General features: G+C 58.3%; 1 protein-coding gene across 8 annotated transcripts in view; it reads right to left on the bottom strand.

The window, feature by feature from the left end:
• Positions 1–18,293, bottom strand: part of ARAP1 (ArfGAP with RhoGAP domain, ankyrin repeat and PH domain 1) — a 63,575-nt gene that overhangs the window by 1,679 nt on the left and 43,603 nt on the right. For 4 of the 8 annotated variants that reach the window (XM_032640810.1, XM_032640809.1, XM_032640806.1 and 1 more), the window contains 20 exons: positions 17,125–17,307; positions 15,863–16,037; positions 14,512–14,646; positions 12,674–12,809; positions 12,291–12,393; positions 11,223–11,418; positions 10,896–10,947; positions 10,626–10,789; positions 10,242–10,454; positions 9,789–9,894; positions 9,237–9,384; positions 9,069–9,155; positions 8,913–8,981; positions 8,475–8,592; positions 6,447–6,560; positions 6,063–6,208; positions 5,482–5,514; positions 1,753–1,835; positions 926–976; positions 692–755 (listed from right to left, as the gene is read on the bottom strand). In XM_032640810.1, the coding sequence (XP_032496701.1) occupies positions 692–755; positions 926–976; positions 1,753–1,835; positions 5,482–5,514; positions 6,063–6,208; positions 6,447–6,560; positions 8,475–8,592; positions 8,913–8,981; positions 9,069–9,155; positions 9,237–9,384; positions 9,789–9,894; positions 10,242–10,454; positions 10,626–10,789; positions 10,896–10,947; positions 11,223–11,418; positions 12,291–12,393; positions 12,674–12,809; positions 14,512–14,646; positions 15,863–16,037; positions 17,125–17,307 (2,376 nt within the window). The other 4 variants (XM_032640808.1, XM_032640807.1, XM_032640811.1 and 1 more) reach the window with 3 other exon arrangements.

Here is an 18,293-nt window from a genome sequence, read left to right as displayed (position 1 = left end):
CTCGGCCCTTCAGCCCATCCTCCCCTGCACACCGCACCCAGAATGGACCCTCAGACTCAGACTCAACCCTGCGCACCACTCTTGCTTAAAACTCTCCCTTCAAACTGCCGACTAGGTCAAGTTCAGCTTCCTTGGCATGGCCTTCAAGACTGAGATTTTACTCCCAACTTCGTTTCCAGTGCCAACTTCTAGCGTGCCTGGCTTCTCCCTTTACACCCTGTCGGCAATCCTGCTACGCCTGTGTGCAAACTGTTCCCTTTGCCTCGAAGCCGCCCCACCCCCGCCTTTGCTTGGTGAACGCTCCCTCATCCCCAAAGATTCAGCTTCCACGATACCCGCTCCCTGCTGCCTTCCTCACCTCACCCAACACCTCCTTGAGGTAGGGTCCCTGGCTTCCCTCTGTCACCACAGCACTGGGCTCTAACAGGCTCCTTCTGGGTCTGTTTTCCTTTCTACGTGGGGAGTGAGTGCCCGAGGGAAGGGGTCTGCACCCTCTGTCTCTAGCATGCCTGGCTCAGGGCTGGACCAGAGCAGGTACCAGGAAGGGTTTACGTGAGAATGAACGAACAAGTGGATTAAAGGCAACTCAACATCCTGAAGCAATCGGTGGCCTGAACAGTGAAGAAGCACTCATACCCCTTCTCTGTAATGGAGGCTTCCCGGGACCCACACCACACCCCGCGCCTGGTACCTGCATGAAGAGGAAAGTGGCAAACCACTCCCGGAGCTCCATCTGCGTCTCACAGCACAGGTACCTACAGGGTGGGGCACAGGTCTGGATGCCGCCAGCGCCTGGCTGAGCAGGGATACCCTACCGTGTTCCCCTGCCCAGGGTCTCGGGGGCAGGGCCCACATCTGGACAGTGAGGGGACCCAACCAAGGGGGACATGCTACCATCTCTCCTCGGCATGGGGCCCTCACTCACCACTGCTGCTTCTCGTGTTTCTCCGTCTCGTGCACCACCGTGAAGCCCCAGCTGCAGAGAAGGGGCAGGTGGGGTCACTTGACAGCCCAGAGAGGCCTCATAGCCCCAGTGAGAGCCTAGGACAGAGCCCAGAAGCCTGGGCCAGGGCTGGGGGCAGAGTTCAAGTCCTTCTGTGGGCACAGCACATCCCGGCCGCTGCCTCTTCCTCTCACAGCCCTGCCAGCCTCCCAGGGCCTCGGCTCCCCCACCCCCCAGAGAGAAGCAGGCACAGCCAGCGGGTAAAAGGTGAATGCCAGAAACCCCAGCCTAGTGACTGCAGTCAACAACAGTGATAGTGGCTATGCATCACTTTTCAACTTTTAAATCATACCACCGTATCAATTATGCTTCAACTCAAAAAAGAAAAAAAAAAAAAAAAGATGAAGAAAAAAAAACCATACAACCACCCTTTGGAACAGGCGTGCCATTATTTTCCCCATTCCTCAGATGTGGGAAGTGAGGCACAGAAAGGTCCCAGAGCTAGTCAGTGACTAACTGGATTTCAATCCAGGCCAATGGTTCTTAAACATGAGCAAGCATCAGAGTCCCCTAGGTGGCTTGTGACAGCACAGACTGCTGGCCCCAGCCCCAGAATCCGTGATTTAGCAGGTCTGGGGTGGTACCCAAGAATTCGGGTTTCTAATGTGTTTCCAGGTGGTCTGGGAGACCACACCCTCAGAACTATGAGCCAGTCCCTGTCAAGTTCACAGCCCTCAGCTGTGCCTCCCCCATCAGTTCTGAGCCCCGCAGGCCCTGGTCGTGGACCCACCTCCCCTGCCCCAGCTCACCAGGTGGGTGGCCGGAGTTTCTTCTTCACTCCCAGGTAGATTTTGAGACTCCTGACGGGCCACTCCTTCTCAGGCCGGTGACTCTGGGTGGCGGAGGAAGAAGGAGTAGGAACTTCAGTCAGTCAGGGGGCGCACTGGGGCAGATCTCCCAACTGGGTGCCTCCCTCCCCCCTCTCCCCAGCCTCTCTACCTCCCAGCCCAGGAGCCCTCCTCCAGCAAGCCTTCCTGACAAAGCCCTCCCTGCTCACAATCTAGCTCAACAGAGCCCCCAGGCCTCTCTCCCTGCCCCAGCATCAGACAGTCAACCCTTGTCCCCGAGGTAGCTGGATGTCCACAGCAGTTGATCCCCAGTCCCTCCCTGCTGCCCTGCAAATTGAGAACTGATCTGTGTCAATATCATAGGCTGATCCAGGCTGTCTGCAGAGGGACAAGTCTGCACATTGCACATCACCCTTTGGCACCAAACTGAAAGAGTGTACAGGAGCTGGGAGCCTCGGCTGTCTGTCTGTCTCAGGTTATTTATTCTTCACCCTTCCCTGCCCCATGGAGGCTCCAGGGTTGACTGTGTGAACAGAAGGCTTGCGAGGTGAGCAGTTACTGGCTCTTTGGTTCCACAAAGTGAAGGCTAATGACTCAAGCTGAAGCAGAATGGCCGTTCCGTAGACCACAGGAAGAACTTCCCAGTGGTCTAGGCCAGGAAGCGGCAGACCAAAGTACTGGGGAGGGGCACAGATCACTGACATGCTCATCTCTGGTCCCCACCTCCGCATATGGGTCTGGGCTCGGAAGGAGCAGGCTGGCTCAGAAGCAGGGGGATGGGAGCATTGACCTCCAGTGAAGCAGCGGGTTGGAGGTCAAGCTAATGAGCCTTCCTCCTGCTCTGGGAGCCACTTGCTTGAAACCCTGCCCCCACCAGGCACCCCTGGTGCCAACAGGGACACCAGGGTGGATGGCAGGGGAGGGGGAGTCACTTACAACCAAAACTGGGGGTCACAGATTGAGCCACCTCTACTGTTCCCCACCATTGCTCCCAGCCACCCCCAGGCATGGCTCCTCAGCAGGAACAAAAAGAGGGGACTAGGGGATGGCCAGGGAGATGGAGAATTTCGGGAATTGGTGGACTTCCCTGTGAGGTCACAATAGGATGGGCTGCCTAGGGAATCAGTGGAGACTTCGGTGCTATCACAGCGGGTGTAGTTTAAGGAGGGCTTATTAGGAACCTTCACCCTGCTTTCACCCCCAGTCCTCCTACCGACCAAGCCCCTGAAGGGGGAGCCCCACATCTCCTGCACATACATAGCAGGACAACGGCTATGTGCCCAAGAGGGCCAGAACAAGGTGAGCTGCGGGTACAGGATGATCAGGGCTGCAGGCAGGGAGGAAACAGGGCAGAGATAAGGAAAGCAGGCTGCTGATATGGGAGAAACAACGTCTAGGGAGAATACAAGAAAGAAGAGGCCTGCATGCAAGCAGGGAAGACACAAGGCTGAGAGCACTGAAGAAATCAGACTGCAGTCGGAAGAAACCAGGCAGCAGGAATGGAAAGACTGAGACAGAGGCCGTAAAAGAAGTTAGGCTGCAGGCATGGAACATCCAGCTCTGAGCATGACAGGAGAAAGGATGTGGGGGAAACTGAGCCGCAGGTACAGAAGGAATCAGGCTGAGGGAATGAAAAGCAGACAGTGGGCTTGGAAGAAGTCGGGCTGTGGGTGTGAGGGGAAGAGAACTAAAAGCAAGGAGTAAAGTGACTCCGGAGTGGGCGGAGCCAGCCCAGGCGTGTGACAGGAACAGTGGTTGCAGTCAGGGCGTGGAGAGGATTAAGGGAATGGAGGTGGTCAGGCCAGGCTGTGGCTCCTTCAGAACCAGAAAAAAACAACCCTCAGGCCGCTACTTCCTCAGGTACTGGAGCGTGTGGCGTGTATGTGGCAGGCTTATGATGTGAGCATGGCCAAGACAAGAAGGTTGAGGGGGACTTTGGGGGGCAGGGGGAGCATCAGTCAATGTAATCTTCATTTCTGATCAAACAGCTCATGTTGCCAGCATCTCCGAGGTATAAGGTCACTGGCAGGGAATGAAGTTCACTCCTTGATGCTCAAAGACCTCTGCTGGAACCAAGATCTTTCTAGAATGTGCTTTTCCCAGGGGCCTCAGGGTCTTTAACAATGGGAGACTCCAGGACGAGGCTTGGGTGTTCACATAGCCTGAACTGCCAGGGACTGTCCCAATTTCAAATCTTCTGTCCTGTTGCCCCATAAACTAGCAAATACCAGAATCACCAACACCTCAGTAGCCAAAACACACCTTCCCAGGGCTCCTGTGAGACCAGTTGCCGGCTGCCACTGGGGAGAGCACCATCTAGCCCTGAGCTGACCAGCCCTTGCTATGAGGTCTTGGTTCCTATATTTCAAGGAACAAAAAGCTGAAGCTTTGAGGCTAACAAATCTGGGTTCGAGTCCCAAGCTACCACCTAGAGATGGCCTTGGGCAAGTCACCTGAAGCCTGCTTTCTCACCTGTGAAAAAGGGACAATACCCCTCCACACAGGACAGTAGTGAGATTACATGTCCCAGTATGTGAAAGGCTGGGCACCAAGCCTGGTTCGATAAACATTAGATCTGCTTCTTTCTAGCTCTCCTGCCTCCTCTCCTCTGTGTCAAGGGACCAGCAGCTGCTTTTCCAGGTGCCTCAGCCATTCTCCCTCCTCCCTGCCCACATTGACGGTCTGGTTCTATTCCAAGGGGCTAAGCACCCCTAGAGGGAGTGGGCCAGGGAAATAGCATCTAGAACCAAGGGGAACTGACCGGAGGGGTGGATGGGCCCAGAAGCAAGGACGTGATCACAGAGGGAGGCAAAGGAAAGAAGAAGAGGCGTTCCCCACAAGGGTCAGCAGGAGCCCAGGCTGCATTAATAGAGGTGTAACGTGTAGAGAGAGGGAGGTGAGGGTCCTGCTCTATCTGCTGGGCTCCCACGGCAGCCAGGCCTGTCCAGATGTCCTCAGGAGACGCAAGGGGCAGAAAGGGCAGGAGACACTGGTAGGAGCTCAGGCTGGACCCCTGGCCTTAGAAACCCGTTTCTGTTGCCTGTCTCTGCAGAACATCTATACTCTGTGGCATCCAAGGCACAGCTGGGATCCACAGGGGTGTCGTGGGAGGCAGACCTCAGCCGAACCTGAACAGTGATACTCAGTATGATACTATCATTCTAGGGGTAGAGCAGCACCAAGGGAGGAGAGAATGAACTCCCCTCTCCCAGGGTGTGCAAACAAAGGCCGGCAACCAGCTAGGGAGGCTACTACAGCTGGGGAATATACCACAAGCCTCTGTAGTCCTGCTCTTGCATTTTAAGATGAGGGCAGTAGCAAGGACATTCTAATAGCCCTGGAACTCTCTCCAGGGCTGGAAAGAGGGTGGTTCCAGGGGTGGCAGGAGGTGAAGATCAGAGCTCTAATCCAAACCTAGGGGCTTCCATGAACTGGCTCCACAGCCTCCACCCTGAATCTTTTGGAAAAGTCTAGAGCATCGCACTGATGGGGGACCTTATCTTGGGGGAAGGACTCTGGGATAGGGTTGGGGATGAAGAGAAGGAGCCTAGGCCACAAGCCCTCGGGTAGAGGCTGGGAAACCATGCCTGGAGATGGCCAGGAGCTCTGGCTGGGTCCCCATGCTCCCACTAGGCTCACTTGGCCCCCAGGAGGTGTAAGGCAGCCGGCAGTTGACCCACAGCTACTCACGGTCTCAGGGGCCCCGCTCCATGGCCTCTGGCTCTGTTTGATAGAGGATCAGGGTTACGGAAGAAGGAGGCCCAGGTCCAGAGCTAGGACAGTGTGTGTAGTGGTGCATGGCGGGATGTGGCTTGTATGCTGGGGCAGCGGGGGCAGTGCTAGGACGGAGATGGTGTCTGGTCTGGGAGGACGCCCGGCGTGTGGACAGCATGGGCGTGCATGGAGTGGGCCGGGACGGGGTATGGCCTATGAAGCAACAAGGCATGCACAGGCCACAACCTGGGGCTGTCACCACGTAGCATGTTCTTGTGGGTGCCATGACCAGGCACAGGTGAGCAGCACAAGCCTGATGTGATGGCATCCAGGTACCAGGGCCTAGGAGAGCTCCAGGGCAAAGCCATGTGATCACCGAGGGCCACAGCAGGAGGGTCTCTGAGAATCCACAGCTCCCCACAACTGCTGTGCCACCCCAAGACCCCGTGATGGGGATGCTCCCATTGTTAGGCCCAGGGGGACATCTGTGCTCGGGTGTCTGAGCACACCTGGGTGCTGGTGCCCACCTCGGGGCAGGACCCAGCAGGATCACGTACCCGGACCTCCTTGTAGAGCCGCAGGCAGCTGCTGTTAAGGATGAAGTAGCGATCGTGGAAGCCACCTGAGGGCAGGCCCAGGCCCAGGAGGCTGCGGTCCTCTCGGAACTTCATCATGCCGTGCTTGGTTTCACCCACATGGCTGGCTGGGGGAGGAGTGGAGTGGGCACAGCTGCACCAACCCCCCGCCCACAGACACAGACACCCAGGGCAGGGTCCCAGGATGAAGGAAACTGCTCCATCCTGCCCCAGCCTCCGAAGAGGCCTGCCCGCCTGGCGCCCTCTGCCTGGGCTGTTCCTGATCTTGCCCCAGCTCTGGATGGAGGGACCTACCACCAGGTTGCCCGACCCTGTAGGCACCACCCATCCAGGGACACCACCTACCTAGGTACAGCAGCATGGCCTCCATGGACTGGTGCTTCTTCACCACCAGGTAGCTGTCCATGCCCAGCCCATGCAGGATGGGCAGCACCTTCTCCGCAAAGTGCAGGGGGCGCTCTGGGGAGAGGGCACACCGTCACCAGGGCCACTTGGCCTGACAGCACTGAGGGCTGGCCCATGGACACACATCACCTACGTGCCCAAGGGCACTGTCTACTCCCTCTGCCTCCTGGCACCACATCGCTGCCCTGACCACCTCCCACACCCAACACATGTGGCTGGGACCAAACCTGCTCCAACCCAACATGTCCAAAACCAAGCCGGTGATCTTCCCTGTGTGTCCTCATCAGGGAAACCGGCACCACCCTCCAGGCCACCCAGGTCAGAAACAAACCCTCCTCCCTCTCAGCTTCCATGTGTCAAATCTCTCTGCTTCTGTCCATCTCCTTGCAGCCACCCTGGCCCATGATCCCATCTTCTTGGACCAGTACTGTGGCCTCTGAAGCAGTCTCTGCTGTGCGCTCTCATCCCCTCTCCCCACATCTCTCTACCCAGCAGTAAGGAGCAATCTTTTCAAGCTCCCAACCACTCACCCTTCAATGGACTTGCATTGTTGTCAGGCCCTGAGGGCGGCCTCCGCCTTTATCTCCAGCCCCATCCCAGGCCACAACCTCTCACCGTCCTTTATCTTAAGCTCCTTAAAAGAATAGTGTCGGGCTTCCCTGGTGGCACAGTGGTTGAGAGTCCGCCTGCCGATGCAGGGGACACGGGTTTGTGCCCCGGTCTGGGAAGATCCCACATGCCACGGAGCGGCTGGGCCCGTGAGCCATGGCCGCTGAGCCTGCGCATCCGGAGCCTGTGCTCCGCAGCGGGAGAGGCCCGCATACCAAAAAAAAAAAAAGAATGGTGTCCCCAGCCACCACAGGGCCTTTGCCCATGCTGTTCCCACTGCCTCGAAGTACTTTCCCCTCTTCTTCACCAAGGAACCCCTACTCTGCCTTAACCTCCTAACCCAGGGACTCCAAAGCCAAAGACCCTGTTATACGCTCTGGTGACGGACTTCCCTGGTGGCGCAGTGGTTGAGAATCCGCCTGCCAATGCAGGAGACATGGGTTTGATCCCTGGTCTAGGAAGATCCCACATGCCACGGAGCAACTGAGCCCGTGCGCCAGAACTACTGAGCCTGCACTCCAGCGCCCGCAAGCCACAACTACTGAGCCTGCACTCTACAGCCCGTGCTCCGCAAGAAAGAGAAGCCACCGCAATGAGGAGCCCGCGCACCGCAAAGAAGAGTAGCCCCGCTCACCACCCGCCACAACTAGAGAAAGCCCACGTGCAGCAACGAAGACCCAATGCAGCAAAAATAAATAAATGAATAATAAAAATTTTAAAAAAGCTCTGGTGGCATTGTGGCCCTTTCCTTCACAGCAGTTAACATGGCTGTAGTTGTGCATTTACCAGTGTGATCATGGGACTAGTGTCTCTATTCCATACCAGACTACCCGCAAGAGGGTAGGGACTGTGTTTCTGGCTTCTCTGCCCAGTGCCTGGCACTCAACAAATAAGGTAAAACAAATGAACAGATACGCCCTCATCCTCCACTGCCACTGAGACCATCCTTCACCCTAAAATGCCTTTATCACTCCCCTTCACCTTCCCCTTGGCGCCTTCACAACACCCCACCCCACTCCTTCGGCATGCTCATCACCGCCCACTACCCCCTCACCACCAATGCTGTCATTCACAATCCCATTATCAAATTCAGCATCTCCACCCTTGCAAGCAACACCATTCTCACCGACACCTGAGAAAGCGCCATAGCCGACACCATCTACCCCTTCACGGTCCCTTCCATCAGCCACGTCACCTGAACCCCTGCCAGCACATCACCACCACCATCACTGAGATCACAGCATGACAGCAACATCCATCATCTAAAACCCCCTTTACCACCACTGTCAGCACACTGTGGGGTAGAGGAGGACAGACTGGGGCCAACCCGTTTTCTGCACCAATCCTGTGGTCACCCACCTGCCTCCTCCCTCTCGTTGACCTCGAAGCAGGTCCAATAGTCCTTCTCCCTGATGCCCACATTCCTGCGATCCAAGATCTCCAGGGTGAGCTCCTCAGCTGTCATGGATGCTGGGATCTGTGGGGACCCAGCAGGAGGAGGAGATCAGCCTACCCCATCCCCAGCCCCTGCTCTGCCACAACCCTGCTGTGTGATCCAGGGGCTGAGCCCACCCCTCTCAGGGTCCTCTGGAGTCCTGGGATGCAGTGGGGTGTCTGAGTGGTCCTGATGAGCTGGGTGGGGAAAAGGGAAAGAGACAGGCCCTGGCACTAGCCAGATACAGGTCCCAAACCAGGGCTCCCCTCAGCATGTAAGCTGTGCTCCCCTGGTCATCTGAGCCTGCACCCAGACCAGCCTGACTCTCCCGGCCCCTTAGCTTCTAGGTCCCTGGCCCTCACCTTGACATGTTGCTCTGTCTCCGCCTTCTTTTCCTCCAGGTACACAGTGCAGATGAAGTCGCCGGCGTGCTGTGGGGAGACAGGGCTCAGCTGGAGGCCTGGGGAGCAGGTGCAGGCGGCTGGCCTGAGCCCCCCACCCCAGGCCCTGCCCTTCACCTGAGTCCCACTAGCAGTGCCAGCCACACGCATCTTCACAATGGCAGTGATCTCCTCCCGCTGCTTCCTCAGCTCCTCCTCGTCCACCTGGGAAAGGGAGAGGGACAGATGGTCACTGCCGCCCAGGGCTGAGCTCTGCCTTCCACTGCCCACTGGCTGGGGACGCACACTGAACACCATCACATAGTGGCTGATGAGGTCTTCCACCACGCGGCCGGCCTTGTAGTCCTGCCCATCTGTCTGGAAGAGCGTGGGCCCAAACACAATGGCCAGGTTGTGCGTGTTCATCTGGTTCGTGTCTGAGAAGCACTGGACGCTGGACAGGGAAGGATGGAAGCCTTGAGGAGTCAGCCCAGGACTTCCCCACCTCACCTGCCCAATTCCTGACAAGCCCATGCATGGCCCCTGGAGACAGAGCAGGGGAGGTCCCAGTCAGAGAGGACAATAGTTAAGGAGACAAGGGGACAGTCTTTCTGGCCATATCTTGGGTCCTGGGGAGAAGCAGGGCTGGGAAACTGAGAGATCTGTCCGCCAGCTGAAACCGCCTCTATTCTCCCACCCCGCAGGAAGTAAGCTGGGAGACAAAGTGTCCAAGACCAGAGCACATCATAAGGCAACATTCAGTTCCCAGGCCCACCTGGTTCCCGGGGAGAACAGGCAGCCAGATTGGGAATAAAAGAGTCTTTTCTATCCCAGCCCCCAGGTAGCGCCGCTTCTCACCAGTACAAGTGGCTGATAAGGGCCTTCACCGTGGCCCGGTTGACTGGGGGCAGACGCGCCAGTAGCTCTCGGTACCTAGAGACCTTCTTCTCTTCATCCTCAATCTCTGGGTGGGGGGAAGATGGATCGGGTCAGGAACCCTCTTGTAACCACCTCCCCTGTCCCACCCCTCTGGCTGCCCTGCCTCTCATCCTAGGTGACACCACTCCCTTCCCCCCTCTAAGTCAAATCAGGCCAGCCATGCAGCAAAGATAAAGAATTCTCCAAGGGAGCCTGGCTCTGTATAGAGTGACAAATGGGAATAAGAAGAAAGGAGGGAGAAGGACTGGAGCCCACCACTGGGGCATGCCTAGTCCAAGTGCATGATGGGGAGGGGAGGGAAAACTGAGATCAGAGTGTACAAGTCAGCAGCACTGGCCTGGTCTCAGGCTGGGCACGGGCTGCAGGGCCCACCTGAGGCCTCCAGCCAGGCTAGGCGCTGGACTCTAGTGAAGAGCCCATCGGGCAGATCTCGCAGGAAGCGCTTGAGCGCCGAGGAGACGTCGTCCACGTGCTGCTCGCCCTCCTTGAGGCGCACAGAGCGAGCGTCCAGCCGCAGGCTCTCCAGCAGCCGCTGTGTCTTTGATGTCTGCCCACACTTGCGGTAGATGCCCTCAGACGTCAGGCCTGGAGAGGGGTGGGGCTGAGCTGGGGGCGGAGCCAAACGTGAGGGGCCAGGAGCATTGGTCAAGGGGAGGGCCTCACGGCCGGGAAGGCGAGGCTTGGCCTCTGGGGCAGGAGGTAATAGTCTCTTGGGGTGGGGAGGGGCGGGGCCTGTGCCATGGGGGCGGGGCTCACCGCACTGGGTGATGTAGTCCACACAGCGGTACACAATCACCGGGATATCCGAGTCTCCAAGCTGCTGCTCCGACAGCGTGTCCCCTGAGCTGGCCGCTGCTTTCTGGATGGCCCCCAGCCAGCCCGTGAAGTCCAGCCGCCGCTCCCCCTGGATGTACAGCGTCCTGGGCCGGGGAGTCAGTCACTTGGGGACCTACCCCTGCCCCACCCCTCCCAGGCCTGTCAGACTTTCCAGGCTTCTCAGAGCCCCTCAGGGAGACCAGAGCTCACCTCCGTCGCTCCACCAGCACCAGCACCTGGTTCTCGCTGTCCCCTTGGACGGCTGTGGAGGGGTGGGTTGAGGTGAGGCCCAGGCCTTGTTCATGGTCCCCAGCCTGCTCCCTGCTGAGGCTCTCTGCGTCCACACACCCCTGGGACACACCCACCAACCCCTGGGGTGGCTGAGATGCACCCCAAGGCCAGGAGAGGACATGAGAGGGCAGGCTGGCTCCTTCTGGCCAGGCTAGGGTACAGTTCAAACTTCTGGGGAGGGGCTGGGGCCTGGGAGCCCAGGATAGGGTGCCCCTGAGATTGGGGCCCAGGCCCAGGTGCACGCACAAAGCTCCTGTAGTTTCCGAAGCTGCAGCGGCTCCTCGCAGGGCCCCTCTGGGAAGACAGCATGGAGCTCGGAGCCGAGGAGGGCAAACCAGCCCTCCTGGGCCCGCTGTAGGCTCAGGCCAGCTTTGTAGGGTAGGCGCCCAAGCCTCTCAAAATCCCGGGCCAGCAGATCCTCAGCCGGGGGAGGCACGAATGCCTGGTGGGGAGGCCAGAGAAAGGGGAGATGGCCAGGGAGGCTGTATCAGCCAACAGCACTGCCCGCCCTGAATACCCCAGCCCTTTGGCTTGTGGGCATGTACTTGTTTTCCACCCAGCTGTCTCCTCTCTCTCCCCCAGGGCAGAACCCAGCACAGTGAACTAAGTTGGGTATCATGTCCCACTTCATACTCACTCAGATATGCCCTCCTCTGGAACACCTTCCCAGACACCATTAGGGATGTCCCTTCTCTGGGGCCCCACGGCACCAAGGCATTCTTGCCCTCTGTTGTAGCACCAATTACAGTTTTTGCTGTTTGGACCCCATCTGTCTCCCCTACCAGCATGGAAGCCACTGAGGAGCTGGGATCAAGATGGGTTCACCTGGATCCCCGGGGCTCTGAGGACTGACTGTCAGGAGGCTCACAGATGACTGGTTGATGAACAAGAGAATGAGAGTCACAGGCCCTCACGGCACAGGAGAGCCAGAGGGCACCTGATTCTAGTCCCCAGGGCAGAGGTCTCCTCTGCAGCCTTCCTGCCTCCTTCCTCCAGGACAAGGCGCTCCCCCTGGAGGCAGCACTGTCCATCCTAGGATGGCTCTGCCTGTCATTCATTATTAAACATATATTGAGCACCTAGGGAGTGCAAGGCCCACGGCCCTCCTTCCACATAGTTGAGATAGGTCTCCTGACCTCCCCCACCACCAGGGAGCTGCAGATCACATCAGGGCCTTGGCTCTGTGTCTGCTGCCCTCCATCCAGCCCCTGATCCATGTGGTGGGAAAGCTGGGATACTGGGGGGATTGGCCAGGAGGTCCTACCCTGGGCCCTGACAGACTCCTCCCACACCCGCCTGCTCACCCAGGCCCACCTTAGCAATGCACTTGACCCACTCACGAGCCAGCTCTGCGCTCTCCAGCCCAAACAGGTACAGCCGCTCTCCTTCTGTGTACACCTCAAAGGTGTGCTCAAAACTGTAGATACACAGGCCAGGATTCAGGCCCACTCCACCCAGCACTGCCCCCTCACCCACCACACTGCCCTGGTGACTACCCTTCCCCTGGCCCCCTACGAGGTGGGAGAAAAGCCTTAGGCTAGGGCCTTGGGAAACCCGGTTTAGCCCCTGCACAGCCCCAGCTTGCTGTCCGACCCTGGGGAGGTCCTGCCCCTCTCTGGGCCTGTTTCCCTGTCTCCCCAATGGAGGGTTGGACTTTACATCAGTAACAGTCTGTGATTCTGCCCAGGGGTGCTCACCCATGGGTGTTGGGAGTGGGCACTGCCAGACACACAATCTCGCTGGCCCGAATCTCCCCGTTGGGGGTCACTGCCCGCTCATTCTCATAGTAGCTCAGGACCCCGTCGCTAAGCACACACCAGCGTCGGCTGAATTCTGGGGAGAAGTTGGGCAGGGGAACCATGAGGGAGCCCTTCACCCTCACCTGAACACTACTTCTGCATCCTCCCTGGGCCTCCACTCCCACCTGACCCATGTCCTCTCCATTCTAACTCACAAGCTTCCCCCAAATCCATCCTCCTCCCTGTAGCTCCACCAACCCAGCCCAGCCCACACCTCTCCCCTGGACCTGCCAGGTCTGCCCCTGCCCACCTCTCCGGCCACCTCTCTGACCACTCCTGCACACACACCCCACACTCCCTGCTTTTGCTCACCCTGTTCCCTTCACCCACACCCTCTATCGTTCAAGGCCAGCCCAAATGCCATAGGAAGCCTTTCATACCATAACCCCCTGTGCCCCACCCTCCTTTGCCAGCAGTGCCCATTGTTCTATACTCTGCTTCCTCCTATAGTGACTCTGAGGAGACTGACAAGATCCCATAAAGGAACAGAAATGGGAATCTGGACCAGGAAAGTAGGAGAAAGAACAGATTGTCAAGGCCATGCAGGCTCGTATAGTTCACAGCATTGAGTATCACACTGGCTCAGAGCTTCCTGGCACCCAGAGTGAAAAAAGGATGACCCAGGCAGTCATATAAATGACCAGGCAGAGGAAGGTAGACTAGGGGCAGTGCCCCAGGGGCAGTGAGGTGGTGAGTAACACAGAGTTCCAAAGAAATCTCTTTGGGAGTTGGAGGGCTTCATCCGGGGGTGCTGAAGGATGCGGTGAGCAACGGCCTCAATGATGCTCACACAGCAGATACTGTCTGTCATCCTGGCTACGAGGACATGACATGTGCCCTCTGAAGGCAGTGTGTCCCAGAGCCTGCCTCCCAGCCTGGGCTCCCTCCAGGAGCGCCAGCCCTGCCTCAGTCACTCCTCATCCTGCAGACACCTGCAAGGGCCCACTGTGTGCTAGACACTGTTCTAGGTGCTGGGGGCTGCAGAGCTGGCCAAGAGAAGTTTATATTCCAGTAGGGCACAGAGAATCAATAAACAGACCCATAAATAATGTCAGATAAGTAGTGTGAAAGTAGGGCTTGCTATTTTGGATTAAGTGGTGGGGAATGAAGTCTTCGAGGAGTGACATTTAAACAGAGACCTGTTTGAAGTGAGAGACTAACCATGCAGATATTTAGGGAAAAGCATTTTGGGCAGAGGGAACAGCAAGTACAAAGGGTCTGGTGAGCATGAATGTTATGTCTGAGAAACAGCAAGGAGGCCAGTAAAGCTGGAGCAGAGTGAGCGAGGGAAGAGGAGTCAGAGAGGTAATGGGGTGGGGTGGCTGAGTGCAGGTCCTTGCGGGACGTGGTAATAAGGACCGTGGATTTTACTCAGAGTTGGGAGCAAATGGAAGGCTGAGGTGATAGACGGACAGACCTTTAAGCTTAGTCCTCAAACTTCCTAGCATCCACGTGCTCCAAATATCAGATGCCCAAAACAGGGCCCACACCTAATAGGTACTCAATAAAGTCTTCTTTGTTTTAAAGGAAACTCTGGCAGTGACTTGCTCTGCAGTGCCATGCTCTACTCCCACCCCGATCGGCCCATTTATTAAGCGCCAACTGTGTACCCGAGAGCACACCCAGAGTGCACTTGGTGCCCTCATGGATCCCCCAGCCTGGCCAGCTCTGGCTTCTCTGGCCCAGCCACCATGCCAGAATGCCATGGCCAGGGCGGGCTCTGGCCCGGCACCCACCTTCCCGGGCCCGGCGGTCCTGTAGCAGCTTCCCAGCGGAAGCGGTCTTGTAGAGGAAGCCGCTGTGGCTCACAGTTGGCAGGACAACTGAGTAGTGCTTTTCCGGGGGCCTCACTGAATCCAGCCGAGGTACCTCTTTTGGGAAGGGGGGGAAAGAGTGGCTGGTCACGCTCACCATCCAAGGGTGTCCCCCTCGCCCCCACCTGGGCTGGGTATTTAAGCTGGCACTCAAGTCACCCGCCCCTCCTTCCCCAGCACTGTTCCCTGACTAGCACTCCTGGGCTCCTACTGCCACATTCAGGATTTTGCCTAAGCCATTCTCCACCTTTCCCCACTTGTGAGAATTCCATCCCACTCACAAGGCCCGGCTCCAGTACCTCTCCTTCCAGGGAGCTCCCCTGAATCCCCAGCCCAGCTCTTCCTGTTGCAGGCACAGGACCAGCACACTACAATGAGTGGGGGGCGGGGGGGGGGGGGGGCGCCTCAAGCAAACTCACCAACAATAAGGGAGCATGTCTCAGACAATGCAAAGCCTAAGGAAGCAGCCTGGCTCCAGCCCTGCTCCCAGCAGTCCCAAAGCCCAAGCCAGCTGGGTGGTCTCCTGTGCCTTCCCCGGACACCTGGGCTCTCTCCAGCCCGGCGCACCCCACCCACCCATGGCCCCGAGCCCAGAGTCCTGGCCGCAGATCTCCACCCTCAGTCCTAGGATGTGGCCCCAGAGGCTAGCGCTGGGCCATGACCAGCGGCGCTCACCCCCACCACCCCCTCCTCAGCTACCCCGAGAGTGGGAGCCAAACGGGACCCAACCCGTCTGCAACAGAGCCCCACCCAGACAGAACGGTGGACAGGGCTGCTGTGGTGAGTCCCCCGCACACAGAGAAATGCAGCACCTCCTCCCGACAGCAGCGCAGACACGCTCTGCACATGCACAAACTCCAACGCCCTCGACACCCCCAGGGGCAAAGAAGCAGAGCCACAGCAACTCAGAGACACACGGACACCGGCACACGGATGCCACCCCGAGGTCCCGCACTTGGGTCAGGGAGGAACCCACAAATACACAAAGAGATGCAGAGACGGAGACACAAAGGGAGATGCAAACAAACACGCGTGTGAAGGGGAAGCCAGAGGCACAGATGTACACTGACGTGCAAACCCGAAACGTCACACACACTCTTGCACCAGGGCCCCTGGAGGAGTTGTAATTATAGCTCAAGTGGTACGTAAATCAAACTTCACAGGACAATACCCAGCCCCTAGCACCCAATAACTGGCATCCCCTCCAAAGGGCCAGACCCTGGCAGCAGGGAGGCCCCATCCCTTGAGGAGGATGGTCCCATCAGCCACTCACCTGTGGTCCGGTTGTTTCGAAGGAATTCCATCTGCAGTGTCTGTCCCGCCTGCTCAGCGAGAGCCAGGGGCGTGGGGACTTCAGGGTCCCCCGAGAAGCAGTTGACCCCAGCCCCACAGCCCAGGAGCGCCTGGGTCTCAGCCAGGTCTGAGGTTGTGACTGCGGCACACAGGGCCTGGGAGGAGGGGAGAGGAGTGGGGAGGGTCAGCCTAAGCCAGAGTGAGGGGCAAGTGGGACAGGGGTCGTGCTGCGGTGGGGTTGGGGCGCGGGGTCGGGAAGAGGAAGGGATCACCCAGGTTAGGGGTCCATCCTCAGGGTGAAAGAGAAGAAAGGGAGGAAGAAAGACAGGAGGAGGAAAAGAAAGGCCAAGAGGAGTGGGGGGGGGCAGGGGCATCCCCACAGAGGTCAGGGGTCCCAGCAGTCCAGGCCTCACCCTGCTGACAGCCCCCTGGGACCCTGTCAGCCACCAGGCGTGTTCTCTAGAGGCTCTCAAGCTCCCTCTGCCTTGTGGAAGGCCAGAGGGGGGTGCTTTGTAGCTCATTCCTCCCACATTTGAATTCCTCACCGCCTGCCCATCCCTCCCAACCAATGGGAGCTGCCGCCCCTCCTGGCTGGCGGGCTAGACTGGGCTGGGCTGGGGGCTGGACGCCTGGGTTCCAGGGAGGTGGAGGCCTGGCTCCCACTGGGCTTCTAGCTGGACTGAGCCCGACTGGGTGGGGCTGCTTGGGGGAAGGGCTGAAGGTTGACCAGAAGTCACAAGCAGCATCCCTCTGCCTCGGAGCAGGCAACCTCCCACTCAGGCCAAGCCAGACCAGGGACAGGGCTTGGCTCCCAGCCTGTCAGGGCCTGGGGCCCATGAGGGGCCTCATCTTGAGTGGGGTGTGGAAGGGGATGGGTTGGAGCAGCCAGCTGTTTTTCATGAGCCTGACAGGAAATAGCATCCCCACCAAGTTCACTCCTTTTGGCAGGATTCAGGAGCAGGACGGGGTGAGGAGACAGAAGAATCAGGAGCGGAGGGAGGCAGACAGATGCTGGGGACGTGGCCTTGGCCCAAGGGTCAGGCCTGGCTCCTCCCTGCTTTGTCCCAACTGTCCCTGTGGCTTGGGCAGGGTCCTTCTGCCCTCTGGGCCTCAGTTTCCCTACAGGGCCACTCATCACTCTGAGCTAGTGGAAAAGATGGGCTGAAACAGAGTGAGGAATGTAGGGGGGGGGCATGAATAACGGGGGTGTTTTAAGAGGCCTCACAGGCCCAGTGCCCTGACCTTGTCCAGCTCCTCCTGGTTGCCAAAGAGCGGATGGTAGCGCCGGTACTTGCCCTCACGGTATTTGGCCTCTAGGTGGCACCGCCGGGCACCCGGGCTGCTGCTGGGCTGCAGAGCCTCACTGGGCGGCACGTTGGCTGCCCAGAAGCGGTTCCCAGCAGCATTGCCCAGCTGTAAGAAGAGCTGCGGGTGTGGGCAAGAGGTTAGAAGGGAGCCTACAGCCAGGGGCCCAGGCCCGGCAAAATGCTGGTTTTGAGGTTGTTAGGTGAGGGGCTGGAAGAGCCAGGCCACACGCCCACTTTTCCATCAGGGAAGCTGAGGGACAGCGGGGCCTGCTGGCGGCCATGGGTGCTCCCCCACCAACCCTGGGCCTGAGTCCAGTTCCCAGGACAAGAGGCAGGCAGTCTGACAGGCGGACGCCCCAGGCCTGGTGCCTGGCTGGGGGCCTTGCTACTTCCCCACCCAGTCCCACATCTGGAACTCTGCATTCCTGAGACTATCACAGCCGGGGGTGGGGTGTCGGGGGGTGGCGGCAAACCCGTCAGCCAACTGGGTGGACAGGGATTTTGGAAGCATCTCCTGTCCCTGACATTCCTCTCTGGGCTCAGGGGAAAAGAGGTGAGGGCAGACTGTGCACAAGAGTCTGGCATTCGGGGGACTAGTTTATTCATTCTTTCATTCTGCCGATCACTCATTCCACAGCCATTTCCTGGGCCTCCCACCTTGCCTGTTTGTCAGGGCCTGCGTGGGGTGCTGGGGTCAGAGCAGAGAACAAAGAGGAAACAGTCCCAGGCGCCACTGACTCACTCTGTGACTTTGGGCAAGTCATTTTCTCTCCCTGGGCCTCAACGTCCTCATCTGTAAACTGGGGGTTCTAACCCTAACTCACAGGGGATATGACGCCCAAATTACTCTGAAGTCTGCAGCTTGGCTGGGGCTGTCAGGAAGGCCATGTGTGGTCAGGCCCTGGTCCAGCCTCCTATTGCAGGTTCTCCCCTGTAACTACCACACATATCAGTACCTGGCAACCCCAAGTACACAGGCACAAATGTACACGTGTGAGCGTCCCCCAAATGGACATACTCACACCCACTGGTACACGAGTAGAGATAAAATGAAGTAAATATTTTAGGCTTTGCAGGACACAGTCTCTGTGGCATATTCCTCTT

This window comes from Phocoena sinus, chromosome 8 (genome assembly GCF_008692025.1).
Source record: "Phocoena sinus isolate mPhoSin1 chromosome 8, mPhoSin1.pri, whole genome shotgun sequence".
NCBI classification, from domain to species: domain Eukaryota; kingdom Metazoa; phylum Chordata; class Mammalia; order Artiodactyla; family Phocoenidae; genus Phocoena; species Phocoena sinus.
The sequence above is the reverse complement of the archived record's forward strand: the minus strand, read 5'-3'. Positions and strand labels throughout refer to the sequence as shown.